Source organism: Brassica napus, chromosome C6, assembly GCF_020379485.1.
Source record: "Brassica napus cultivar Da-Ae chromosome C6, Da-Ae, whole genome shotgun sequence".
NCBI classification, from domain to species: Eukaryota; Viridiplantae; Streptophyta; class Magnoliopsida; order Brassicales; family Brassicaceae; genus Brassica; species Brassica napus.
In genome coordinates this window covers 5,576,071-5,590,908 of record NC_063449.1, presented here as the reverse complement: position 1 = coordinate 5,590,908, position 14,838 = coordinate 5,576,071, and the positions used below count along the sequence as shown (strand labels likewise).

Below are 14,838 nucleotides of genomic sequence, written 5' to 3'. Positions count from 1 at the left end.
TCTTCTTGTGCCAGTTGTGATGAACACCGTAAGAATCATGCATATTATGAGGGACATGCCAATTACCACCCCAACGAACTGTTTTGTTAGCTCCGTAGTAGTCGATTTGCGCTTCAATTTGTTCTCCAGTTAGATATGGAGGAGTGTCTCTCACAACCCTTTTGTATCTAAACAAATTCTTGTTTCTTCGGTAAGGATGGCCAATGGGAAGAAATCGACGGTGACAATCAAACCAACTTGTCTTCCTACCATTCTTCAGTTGAAACGCATCTGTCGTTCCATTACAATATGGACAAGCTAATCTCCCATGTGTAGTCCATCCAGACAACATCCCATAGGCAGGAAAATCACTTATGGTCCACAAAAGCATCGCTTGCATCGTAAAATTCGTCTTCGTTGAACAGTCATACGTCCTCACCCCTATTGACCACAAATCCTTCAACTCTTTTATCAGTGGTTGTAGGAAAACATCCAGGGACCTTTTTGGATGGTTCGGACCAGGTATTAATATGGTCAAGAATAGCAACTCCCGTTGCATGCACATCTCCGGTGGCAGGTTGTATGGTGTAAGAAAGACTGGCCACAATGAATATTGTCTCCCTGACATTCCGAACGGACTAAATCCATCTGTGCATAGTCCGAGATACACATTCCGGCTATTGTTAGCGAAATCCGGATGTACTTTGTTGAAATGTTTCCAGGCTCTTGCATCTGATGGATGAGTCATCTCACCATCCATCTGAGTATGCTCGGCATGCCATCTCATCATTCCAGCAGCCTGCTTTGATTGATACAATCTTTTCAATCTGTCTATAATTGGTAGGTACCACATCCTTTGGTACGGTATCCTATTACGTCCCCGTCCTTGCGGCTTGAATCGTGGCTTCTTGCAGAATAGACATTCTTCTAGCTTCTCATCATCTCCCCAATAGATCATGCAGTTGTCGATGCAAACATCTATCATCTCCGAAGGCAACCCAAGACTATAAACCAGTTTCTGAATCTCATAATAAGAATCAGCAGACACATTGTCTTCCGGCAATTACTCTTTAAACAAGTCCGCCCATTCGTTCATGCAACTTTCAGGTAGATTGTGATCAGTTTTAATATTCATCATTCTAGCAGCCAACAATAATTTAGAGAGACCTTCTCTACAACCACTGTAAAGTGGTTGATTCGCCGCGTTTAACATTTCGTAAAACTTTTTTGCATCTATATTAGGTTCTTCATCTTCATCATGAGCTACGAATGCATCAGCTACCATATCATGAACCCTATCATAATCTATCATCTCCTCCTGATGGTAACTATGTTCATTATGCAAATGATGATCAACCGGTTCTTTTTCCTGAAAATTGCTATTACTACTACTAGCTTCATTCTGATCATAATTAAAACCTTCTCCATGTTGAAACCAGATATAGTAATTTGGCATGAAACCTCTATTTATTAAATGCTTCCAAACATTTTCACGGTTTGCCAGTTTCGAATTGTTGCATTTCCGACAAAGACAGAACATCTTACCACTTTCTTGGGCGAGCGGTGTTGAATCTGCTTGATGCATAAATGTCTCCAGCCCCGCAAGGTATTCTTTCGTCACTCTCCCGTTAGCATCTCTATGCATATACATCCACTTCCGCAACACGAGGAAATAACGATGACATTATTTTTTCACGTAAGTTTCTCGTAAAATCGACGTAAATTTACGAGGATTGTTTTTCCTCGTTAAGTTTCCTCGTTAAGCTTGTGTTTTCTTGTAGTGAGTACTCTTTGCGCCATGCCGAAGATCTCCTATTTTTTTTTCCATAAATCTGCATAATTCGCCTTTGCCGGGTTTTGAAACTCAGACCTGCTAGTGTAGAAGCATTAATGAACTCTTAGTCAAACTATTTGACTAAGTGGGCTTCCACCCGGAAATGCCATTATAGCCTACACTTACGAAGTGTTTCGAAAAAAAAAAAAAAAAGACCAACCTTATATTCTAATGTTCTAAACCATTTGTTAACCGATGTCTTAGTAGATTGATTGCTTTAAACAGTATTTCTTTTTAACTCCATCACATTCGAACCGAAATTGTTCCTCCAATCTTGCCCGTTTAACGCCTGCCATAATTTAAAGTGCTCATTATATAATGCTTTGTTTAATATATATAAAGAAACTGTCAATCCCAATTTCAATAAACATTCTAACGAAAAATAACATATAGTTTGATATGATCAATATGCACAAATATCCCAAGAACATGTTACAACTCTGATCAGACCTACTAACTCAGTCGAAAGTGAATCATGTATATGAATATACCAAACATGTTTGTCTACCAGTTTAACATCCCAATATGACAGTCTGATAACTCAAACGGACTCGCATCAAAGATCGATTTCAGTGTAGTTTATTTTTTTAAAATAATATATTTAACACAAATATATAACACCAATATGACAGAATCATGACAGAGTCCGATTACACCAATTACTCCCATCAGATGACAATGATACCATTTGTTTGATACTCCTCACCATATAAACATGGACACTATTTTGCGAGTCAGGTTAATATATTTTTATATATCATTTTAACGGTAGAGATGACAGAATTCAGTCCAAAGTCAAACTCAAGAGAGTTGAAAAAGATCAAACGCATGTTCCATATCACTGTAATATATACATATAGATGTTAATTTTATATATACTTTATAAAACCAAAAAGGGATAAGGGATATGATTTCGGTTTGGTTAACTAAGTGGTCTGGTAGGACAGACACGATCATTTGATTTCAATGGGTTAAAATAGTTTTAAGATGTCAAATATCTTGTGCGTGTTCCTAAAGTTGAACTACCAACTTGCAAAGCGCAAATTTGGAAGGTTTTGTAAACAATTTAAATAGGGGTATTCAATCCGAATATCGGTTCGGTTTAGGTTCGGTTTTTTTCGGTTTTCGGTATTTCGGTTAGTAAAATATAACTACCATTCTAAATCCATATTTACTTCGGTTCGGTTCGGTTTATATACCGTCGGTTTTCGGTTTATTCGGTTTTATACCAAAAAAACATAATTATTTAGTTTGAGATCATATAAAATGAATTTTAGAGTCATATTGTCAACACATTCATTTATTAAAAATATATTACATGTTCAAATAAATGAACAAAAAAGTAAAAATGCTTCTACCATCAAATAAAATAATCAAATCTATAATTAAAATCAGAGCCTGAAATTTTGAAAATAAAAATATTAAACAAAACAGAAACATGAAAGAAAAGTTTTTCCATTCTTCCATATTTAGTGTTCATTAAAGTCACGCTTTTTCGATTGAACACGAAACTCTGTTTGTTTATAGATAAAAAAAAGTTATGAAAATTTTCTATTAATTATTTTCTATCAAATTTATAATCTTCATATTAATTTAGTGAATACTAAAATAAAGCAAAAAGATAAAAAAAAACTTAAAAATAAGATGTCTGAATTGCGATGTATTGTTATTTAATTATAGTTCAATTGTTTTACAAATTGTTCTTTATTACTATAACATTATGGTAATAGTTATTAACACAAATTTAACTTATATAACAAATAGATATTCATGCATTGTTATAAATAGATACATATTTACATGTTTCTACTTTTAGTCGGTTTTGTTCGGTTTATTCGGTTTAATCGGTTATATATCAAACCATATCCAAATCCTACGATTTTTATAAAATTATATCCATTCGGTTTATATGGTATATACCAAAACCAAACCATATTGTCTATTTCGGTTCGGTTCGGTTATGTACGGTTCGGTTTTACCATATTGAACAACCCTAATTTAAATACAGAGTAACGCAATTTATGTGCTCTTTATGAAGGTTTTTGGAAACAACCTAATATACAGCTAATGTGAGTTTCTGCAAATATATTATATCAAGCATCAATAATGTTGGAACTTTAAAATTTTATTAATTTATAGAGATGTTAATTTACAAAACTTTTCTTATTTAGATTTTATTATATATACATTAATTGTTATTTTTAAAATTTTGACATTTATATTAATTTTATTAGATTATTTGGTTTATATATTATATATTGCATAGAACTTAAATATGGTTTTAGATATAATATTATTAAATCTCATTAAAAATATATTAAGTGTTAAGAAAGTATAAAAATAATTTCATTGTGAATATAAAATAAATAATATAATAATAGGTTCTTACTTATATAAAATATGTATACATATAAATTATTAATTTATAATTTTAATGAGACCATTTATATAGAAGTTTCTAAAAATTATTATCTTATTATTTTATCGATCTGGGTTAAATTTTGAACCGGCGTAAATTGCAACCAGTAAAATTTATTAATTTATAGAAATTATTAATTTATCGAGTATTAATTTATAAATGTTATATTGTATATAGAGCATTGACTATCTACCTGCGACTTTCTATAGTTAGTGGCCGTGTGAATTGAGACTTTCTATAAATTCGTTTCGCAAATTGCCATTTCATCTGAGTAAATATATTATGCACTTATTTCGGTTATTGGGTAATTCATTGAACCCCCATATCCCCTATATATTGTTGTGACTATCTATTTATAATTTGTAAACCATAGGTATTTATAAATTTCACCCCAAACAGGGTGTGTTATAAATATATGCCTTGGACTAAAAACGAGAATTAAAAAAAAACGAATTAGAGCCAAACTGAAAAACGAATCCCAAACCGAATTAAAATTTATAAATATCCGAGCGGTTTGTATATTTATGGGACCGAAAAACCAATACCGAACCAGAACAAAAAAAAAAACTGAATGGGTACCCCAAATATCTAAAATATAGTTTATATACCTAAAAATATTAATTATATTCAGTTTTAAAGTTACCAAATATTTTTAAAATACTACTTATAAACCGAAATACCCTAATAGTTTTTTTTATCCACAATATTTAAATTTATTCGAATTATCCAAAAGAACTTGATCATCCAAATATTTTTTATTTGAAATATTTAACAATTTATCAGAATTACTCAATATTTCATACGAAAAACTGAATTTTTTTTTTACTCAGAGTATCCTAGATTAACCAAGAAACCATAACCGAATTAAAACCTAAAATTTTCGGACATTATCCGGTTCCTAACATTGTTACTTGAACCGAACCAAAAACCAAAATAATAGAACCGAAACCAAACCAAATTTCTTGAATAACCAATTGGTTTCTATATTTTGAAAACTAAAAAAATTGAATCGAACCAAACTGAAAACCAAACACTCTGACGTATATATGCATATGATTAAAAATTGCATAATGTATATTATCTACATAATGTGTACAAATATTTAAATTAAATTTCTTTACTTTTCACACGCTCGCACCCCGTGGAAGGCGTGGATCTCTACCTAGTTTATTGTAAATACTGAATTGCTTGTAATTACTTGACAGTTGACACATTATGAAATATACACCATAATTATCCCTTATATATTAAAAAAGAAACATTACAACATTTTAACTATGATGCGTGTCATCACTAAAATGTTTTTTAAAGTCTCTAGAAAAATATGTTGGTCCACTAAACATATATTATATATTTCTCATTAAACTATCAATTAATAATTATTATTTTCCTTATTTACTTAAATAAAAGCTATTGAATTACCAACAGTGAACAAAATATATATTTGACAATTAATGATTTTAATAATAAAGATTTGACGAAAATTTACATATCTTTCATTTTTTTAATGTTATATAAAATAAATTAAATAATCATATTAGCCATATAATAAAAATTTAGATTTTTCCGTATGTATTATAAATTGAATTTTTAAAAACGACTATAAATAACGAAAATTGTTAAAAGTCTCACATTGAAAATTGTGTGATCCATAGTTAACAAAATACAAATGATCATAAAACCATATGAGTAAAAATCACATTCAATAGATATTCAGATTAATATATATAGAGTTTATGAATGATATAATTATGGTTGAACGATCAAAGTATGTATTCAAAAATTATTAGAATATACATTTCATACCGAATGTGCGCGGATAATCACCTAGTATAGTATTATACTAGGTTAAGATCTGCGCCTTGCGCATGACGAACATTATATATACTATTTTTATGTATTATATGTTCTTTTAAATATTTATAAAATAATAAATATATATTGAAAAATTAAAAAGTTAGTAACTTTTACATATATAATTAAATTGATGTGAAAACATAAATAAATTTCATTAATCAAAACAATCACTTTTTCTATTTTATATGGTATATAATTAAATTTAAATTACGTTAACATATATATATATATATATATATATATAGTGTGTATTTTTATTATTGATATATATATTAAATGATGCTTTTTACTGATATGATTTTTTTTTATCATTTGTATATTTTTATAACAAATATTTCAAATCAATGGTAACAAAATTTTCATTGTGTGATTAATAGTTTTAGTAATTCATAAATTGTTAAACATTTCAAGGCTAAGTTTAAAATTTAAATATTAAGTTGTCAATATTTGTTCAATAGCTTTTACAAAAAATATTTGTTCAAAGCAAATTTCGAAATTAAAATATTTATATATTTTATATGGTATATAGTTTAATTTAATATATATATATATATATATAAATATTTTACACTTAATATTTATTAAATGAGATTTCTTACTTATATGATTTTGTAATCATTTGTATTTTATCATAACAAAAAAAGTTAAACCATGGATCACAAAAATTTGAATGTGCGATTTTTAACAGTTGTAGTAATTTATATTCGTTTAAAAAAATCAAAATATAACATATATAGAAAAATATAAATTTTTATTATATGGTTAATGTAGTTGTTTAATTTAAAATTAAACAAATATGATAGGGAATACACGAATTTTTATCAAATCTTTATTATTCAAAATTATTAATTTTCATATATATACTTTAGCCACATGAGGCAATTCCATAATTTTTATTTAATGAAAGAATGAAAAACATTAATAATGAATTTATGGTTAATTTAATAAAAAACTTATTATATATTTAGATGGACCAACCTAATTCTCTAAAGATTCTAAGACTCATTGTGTTGATGACACATGGTTACCTCAAATGTTGTAATGCTTCTCTTTTTTTTTTGGATGAAATTTCAAATTTATTGATCAAAAGATGATATAGGATTTACAATATGGTGAATCTTTAATCTATAGTGTAAAAAATGAAAGAATGAGGTGTTTTAGAAAGGGTAAACATCAAACCATCGCCTAAACAGGCCCCCCAGCTTATCATTCCCCATGTAATTAAGGGAAGATATACGATTCTTCACCAACTTCCCAATGGCTCGAGTCGTCATGTCCACTGAAACACAAGCACCCCATGTCTTCTTGAGTTCCTTTCCTTCCATAGAACATAGACGCTATTGTTTCCTTCCATCCGATTTGGCTGCAGTAGAGTGGTGATAGTGTCGTCCCAGTCCGGCGTGATCGTTAGACCGAGAAACCGTTCTGCTACATTCAACCATACTGTAAAGGTAGAAGGGCAAGCGAAGAAAATCTGATCTCTATCTTCATTCCTCTCTCCACAGTAAACACATCCTTGCTCAATTCCCCAACTTCTCATCCTTACTCTAGTGAAGAGTCTGTCCTTGAACGCAAGCCAAACCATGAAAGACTGTCTAGGAATGGCCTGAGGGAACCAAACTAGACAGCACCATGGGACTTCACTTTTCTTGTTACGCAAGTAGTTCCATGTCTTTGCAGCTTAGAATGTCGGTTTGAAGTCCTCGTGATCATGTCTCCACAGAGCTATATCAGGTCCTGTAGTAGCTTCTGGTAGACAAGTTGCAGCAATTTTATCACACAGTTGAGGATATCTCCTCTGCCCACACCTATGAATGTTCCATCTGTTGTTGCTACTCGCTTCAGCCAAAGTAGCAGACCGGCTAATACCGAGATAGTGGATCCCTAAATCCCCTGTTATAGTCAACAACTTTCCCATCTTCAACCAGTTGTCAAACCAGAAATACACAGATTTGCCATCCTTCACCTCATAACGAATGCACTCATAAGCAAAAGGTCACAACTTTAATAGCTTGCGCCAAATCCAAAATCCTTTGTTTTCATTCGCATCCCAGTAGGAGCTATTCTTGAGTAGATACATACGTGTCCATGCTACCCAGAACGATCCAGACAGAGAAAATAGCTTCCAAATAAGGCTTAAGGCAAAGACTCGGGAGGTGTCACAAAGCCGCCGAATGCCTAGACCACCTTCCTCTTTTGGGCAACAGAGATCTTTCCAAGCAACTTTAGCCTTGTGAGTAATGGTTGGTGAACCAGACCATAAGAAGGCACTACACATGCTCTCAATCGTATCCAAACAACCCGCATGTAGAATGAAAGCTGAACTCCAAAAATTAAGGGTACTAGTAATTACCGTTTTGATTAACTGAAGCTGGCCAGCGAAAGATAAAGCTCGATGGATCCATGATAAGAAATTCTTGCGAATCTGATCAATGAGAGGCTCATATTCCAGCTTACTCCAAATCTTTGTAGTGAGAGGCATGCCCAAATATCTTACATGTAGATTTCCTGTAACAAAACCCCGAGCCTAAGCCGCTTGAGATAGTATGTGTTGATTCCTTCCAGCAGAGAAAATTGATGATTTAGAGATATTAATTTGTAGCCCAGAGAGACCTGTAAACTGGTGCATTACTCCAAGAACACCATTAATCGATCTAACACTGCCATCTGTAAATATCAGAATGTCGTCGGCGAAGCTGAGATGCGTAAGCTGAAATTTCTGACACTGCAGGTGGAATCCAAACTTCCCATCTACTGCTGCCTGATCCAGCATACCCGAGAGGACATTATTCACAATGACATACATATATGGGGATAGAGAGCATCCCTGCCGTATACCGCGAGCGCTGGTGAAGAATCCTTCGAGCTCTCCTTTAATAGCAACATGAAAAGATGCTGTGGAAATGCAGAGATAAATCCACCGGATGAATTGGCTAGGCAGTCCCATTGCTTGTAATACTGAAGTGATGAAGCTCCATTTAACTGTGTCAAAGGCTTTGGAAATATCCAGCTTTAGAGTAAAGCGATCAGATATGCTAGGTAGATGATAACCAATGACGAGCTCTGTTTCCAGCAGCACATTCTCCAGTAACAATCTCCCTTTCACAAAGGCACTTTGATTGGGCTCAATAGCTGCTGGAAGAATCACCTTAAGCCGAGCTGCTAATATTTTTGAGATTACCATGTAGAGAAGGTTGCAGCAAGAGATTGGCCTGTAATCTTTCATGGTTTGAGCTGGTATCTTCTTAGGGATCAGAGCCAAGATAGTGGAGTTAATCCCCGTTGGAAGAAACCCGAACATAAAAAAAGACTGAATCGCCGTGATAAACTCCTTTCAAACAACAGACCAGGACGCTATGAAGAACTTCTTCGTGTAGCCATCAGGCCCTGGAGCTTTACCATTGGGAAGAGCCTTAAGTGTGTTAAGAACCTCAATCGGGGTAATGGGAGAGATCAGATGAGCTGTATCATGTGAGGAGCATCGATAACGCATAAGAGATTGCAGGTCCTCCATCGAGATAGGATTGGTTCTAGAAGTTTCCGCTTGAAGAAACCTCTGAAAATAATATATTGCTTCATGTTTAATACCCGGAGTTTCCGTCAGTACTTCCCCTGCTTCAGTATACAGCACATTGATGTTTATTCCATGTTGCATGATCCTGGACAGCATGATGATAAAAAGTGTTGTTTTGATCACCAAGAGCAATCCATTGGATCCGCGATTTTTGCATGAGAATTTTCTCTTCCACAACCGCTAAATGATGCCATCTTTTAGAGGCTTCCTACTATGCTCCAAAGGTGGTGGGACTAGGGTCAGAAAGGGCTTGCGCTTGACAGCTGCAAAGATCCTCAAACGCTTTCTTTGTCTTAGTGTAAATGTCCCCATAGTGGCTTCTGTTCATTGCCCGCATTGCAGACTTTAAGGTCTTTAGCTTCTGATGAAACAAGGTGAGAGCAGACCTTGAGTGAAAAATATGGCCTGCCTCGTCCCATTTGCTTTTGACAGTAGAATAGTTAAAATTTTGAAAGGCTCGCGCTTTCCTTCAACATGTCACTTGAGTCTCACCAGACATCTAGCATGATCAGAGATTGCACCAGTTTCAAATGAAGCATATGACTGTGGGTATTCCGTTAGCCAATCTCCATTAATTAAAGCCCGATCCAATTTTTTTCCTATAGGGTCAGCTCCTCTCTTGTTCCTCCAAGTGAATAAAGCCCCAATATACACTAGGTCTGTAAGAGCACAGTCGGTTACCAGTTCCTCAAAGTGTGATATTCCTGTTTGATCCCCAAGATAGTCATGGACACGAGAATGTTCTGCAGAAGACAGAGTAGCGTTGTAATCTCCAAGCAGTATCCAAGGTAGAGAAAGATGCTTGTAAGCCTGATTTGTAGCTCTGATATCAGCCCATAGTTGCCTCATATCAGCTGTGAAATTGGAATCGTAGATGGCAGAGCAGATAAACTGATCTCCCACATCAGTTTGAATAGCACACGTGATGATTTGTGCACTTTTGTGAAGCAAAGTAACAGTCACTCCCGGCCCCCAGCAGAACCAGATACGACCTAAACGATGATGATCGTAATTAGTTATAACATTCCAGCTTTGTGCCGAAGACTTCAGAACTTCCTTACACTTACTTTCCTGAACTCTTGTTTCAATAAAACAACCAAACAACGGTTTCTCAGACGTAATCCACTTCCTGACAACCATGTGTTTGTGTGGCTTGTTGAACCCACACATGTTCCAAACAAAAAAAGACGTCATATCTTCCTAACGGAAGACTTTTTATGTTGTACCTTCATACTCAATGCCTTGAGGTCCTTCGACCTATCCAGCTGATAAGTTTTCTTCGCACGCTTCTGCTGTGTTCCAGCCTTTCTGTCTTTAACCTTAACTGCATTCCTTATTTCACCCTCTTCTAAGATGTCTGCAGCCTCCTCAGCTTCTTCAACTTCATCTTCAACCGAGAGTAGTTGAAAACGGAATGGTGAAATTACAACCTTGCCTGCATCAGAGGTAACTGATTCTGTACCAGATATCGGCGATTTATGGTTCACCTTTTTATCAAATTGCTCCAGGAGAGAAGTGGAACAGAAAGTCTTTGTTTCCGTCAACCATCCAGACGAATCACCTGTTCCTGCATCTGATGATTTAGTGACAAGATCATTCTTTACCACCTCTTGGGAATCACAGACTTCCCTAACACTCTCTGACTGCAAACTAGCTTTCTCTGATCCCACCTGTGAATGAAGAGATTCCAACTCCAGTAGAAAATTCTCCACCACCCCTTTAGCATCATCCGGAGTTTCTTTATCTTCTGTCTCACCATTTGCGATCACAACAGCAAGCTCCTTTTCTTTGCTTTGAATCACCACGTCCTTGGACGTACAGTCTTTGGACTTGTGTCCCCACTTCGAACATATGCTACACTCGATGGGAGCCAAGGGTATGACACACCCACTTTAACCTGAGCATCATTCTGATCCGCAAACTTGATAACCTCAACCAATGGCTTGTGCAGATCAACCTCTATGAGCACCCTAGTCTCGTCCAACCAAGTACATTTCTCTGTTTGCGGATGAAGCTTGACAAAGCGACCCACTAGTGTCGAGAGAGCTTTCAATCCAACTTTCGAGAACAAATGGCTAGGAACTGACTTCAAATCCACCCAAAGAGGCATGGCTGACAAGTCTGGTGGAGCTGCAGCAGTCTCAGGAGATCATTCATGAAGGACCAATGGAACGTCCGAGATGTGCCAGTAGCGCCTCTTAATCACTCGTTTTCTCAGTGCCTCATTATCGATTCGGAACAGGACAGTGTTCTTGTCGATAAACTGCACATATATCTTCCCTTTCACACCTGGAGCAGTCCAGATTCTGTTGACTGTGGCATGAATTGAGCCCACGTGAGGAGCATCTCCGATGAAGTATCCAACCGCAAAATCTCTCCACAGTGGCTCTGAATCCTCGAACACCTCCATAGGTATCTCCAAAGAAGTGATTTTGTTCTCCACTTCATACAATGGATCCGGTGCAGTCGCTTTCCACGGGTTTTTCGGAGACGAGATTGAAGAATCGCCATTTTCCTCGCCGCCGCCGTCGCTTATTTTTTTTTTTAAAACACTTTTTGTAATGCTTCTTTTTAATATATAAGGGATTAGTATAGTATTATATTGGGACATTATTTTATCGGGACGCATGAGATATATTCATATATATGTTACTTTAATCATGTGTCTATCATTTAGACAACTAGGTGACTTCAAATTTTTTTTTTTTTGGTGACTTCAAATTTGCTGCAGCTCTTGGTATGTGGCTCTCCACTAGATAGCACTAAGTTTCAGAAGTTGTTTTATTTCTAAACATGTAGCACAAGATGCAAAAACTTCCTTCTGAGTAAAGTTTACATATATTCCAAAAAAAAATATGTTACATTAATCTTAGTTGTATTTTCACGTTAGAAGCTGCAAGTCACACAAGTGCCAATACCAAAACCAACAGATTGTCCTTTTCTTTTTTTTTTTTTTTACTTTCAAGCCATAGTTATTCGAAGACACATATACTCACATCACATGGAACTAAGTTTATTTTCCTACTTTGCTACCCACACAATGTTATCAAGAGGGAAGAAGTGGCAAACTGGTGCGGACCTTGGCTCTATTTTCAACACCTTAAAAGCTTCATGATCAACGTTCCACATAGACGTGTTCATGTGGCAAACAGCAGGTCCCACAACCCGATATTTCCCATCATCTGTCACCAAGTTAACCTCAAAGACTTTGGTTCCACTTTTATGACCATGGCAATAGTAAACGACATAAGGGTATGGCATTCTATGACACCCCAACATCTTTATCCCAACAAGCTCCTTCGGAGCCTCGGCGAACGTATAGTTATGCAAAGCATAGTTTATTGTGTGTTGGGAAGGTACCATTACTTTTGTTGTCATGACCTTGAGATCTGCATTAGACGCTATTGTTTTCTTGGCGAGATCAAGCATTGACTCCAAAGATGTCCCACAAAACTTGTACTCTCCTTCGATGGCCTTGTAGTTACAACGTACCAGAGTCTCCTTCATGGCTTTAGCTTGAGGGGAGTCTTTTGAGATAGAGAAGTGATTCAGAAGGAAGTCAAGCTTAGACTTAGTGAAAGGAATGAGATCAGCTTCTTGTCTTGTGAGAAGTGGAGGAACTTTTCTAAGATCGTTTTTGTTGAAGTAAATGGGCAATTTGGTTCCTTTTTTAAGATCATTGATTTTGAAAAACATGTACAGTGTAGGATCCTCGAATTCACCATCTTTCAGCAAATGGCTATTGTTCTGAACTTCTTGTTCCTTGGTTGATATCAGCTTTCTTGACGTGTGTGCCTCCACGACCCACTAACACAATAACCGATTTAATATATTTAGAGACGAAAAACTTTTGAAAAACAATACTCAAATTTGACCTTCACTTTCATTTTACGGAGCCATTTTACAAAAAGAAAAAAAAATTACTTTCATTTTCACAACAATTCTAATAACATGTTTCTCAAAAAAAAAAGATTTGTGTTTCTTTCTTTGTAACAATGTGGTAAGAAGTTAGAACCACGAATCAGAAACTTCTGCAGATTAAGCTACACAATTAATTCATTATAAACTATTTGATGAATACGGTGATAATATTCACTCAAAAAAAAATCGATGTATATTCTTGCAGAATAATGCTTTCAACCCAATCAAGCTTTTATAGAACACTTGGAAAGAGGTACATAACATACCAGAGAGAAGAAGAGGAAGGTGTGGAAGGTGACTGAGAATCGCAAAGAAGCCATGGATTTTATTTCCTCTGTGGAGAAAATTGAGTTTCTTCTTCTTCTAGTTTTGACCTTAGAAAAAGATGCGCAAGGTCTTTTAAAGAAAATAGAAGAAGGTATTCAACCGATCTTAGATCTCAATGAACTATGAATACCACTATCTCTCTACATATTTATAATAATAAATCTACTTGTGCTGATGCTGACTTATTATTATTTTAATTTCATTGATGTTTTCGTCTATTAGTTTACATACTATAAGTAAACTGTTAACATTCTTAATTCCATTTGATTTTTATTACTAATTATTGTGCAGCCTCCAGCTTCTTACATCGGCATCTGATTTAACCAACGCGGTTGGCCTAGTGGTAGTTGAGGTCCAGAACTAATACGCTCCCCGCAGGTTCGACTCGCGTTGGCCATCCGGGCTAGGATTAAATCCCAAGAATACGTGGAGTACCGTGGACCTCGCGGGAATAGTCGGTTGACCACGGTCGCCGGAAACCCGCGGTTACCTGAAAAAAAAAAAAAAAAAAAAAAAAGAAGATGAAGATAAAATAATTGATAATAACTCAGAGATTGGTACGATTGATTCTATAATACAAACAGTATATTTCATGGATCATCCTTTACGTCCTGAAGAAAAATATAATAAAAGAATTAAATTTTGTTTTGTATATTAATTATTATTTTCTTGTCGTATAGAAAAAGAGGAATATTCATAGCGATATACTTTGTTTTTTGTTCTAACTTTTGAAACTGTTTCAGTGGGTTTTTGAAGCTTTTCAAAATACTTTCATCTACGTTTTGCAGGTGTTTTAGATGTTTGAGTGCTTTCAAAGAAAGATGTGATGTTTTATCTTGAATTCTTCAAGGAAATTCGGGATGATCTGAAGAAAAGGGCAAAAAGTAGGGGTTTAATCTGAATTTTACATATTGAAAATATGCATAA

At 34.9% G+C, this 14,838-nt stretch overlaps 1 protein-coding gene across 1 annotated transcript; it reads right to left on the bottom strand.

Moving 5' to 3' along the window:
• Window positions 1–12,485: 12,485 nt before the first annotated feature.
• Window positions 12,486–14,085, bottom strand: LOC106404657 (BURP domain-containing protein BNM2A-like). The gene is made up of 2 exons (XM_013845361.3): window positions 13,851–14,085; window positions 12,486–13,470 (listed from the first exon to the last, which is right to left on the bottom strand). The coding sequence occupies exons 1-2, from the start codon at window positions 13,902–13,904 to the stop codon at window positions 12,685–12,687; spliced, it is 840 nt and encodes a 279-aa protein (XP_013700815.1). The 5' UTR covers window positions 13,905–14,085; the 3' UTR covers window positions 12,486–12,684.
• Between the last annotated feature and the right edge of the window lie 753 nt (window positions 14,086–14,838).

Coding starts and splice junctions, on each gene's coding strand:
- LOC106404657 (XM_013845361.3), bottom strand. CDS start 13,904: ATGGCTTCTTTGCGATTCTCAGTCACCTTCCACACCTTCCTCTTCTTC. Junction 13,471..13,850: donor CCTTCCTCTTCTTCTCTCTG/GTATGTTATGTA, acceptor TTATTGTGTTAG/TGGGTCGTGGAGGCACACAC.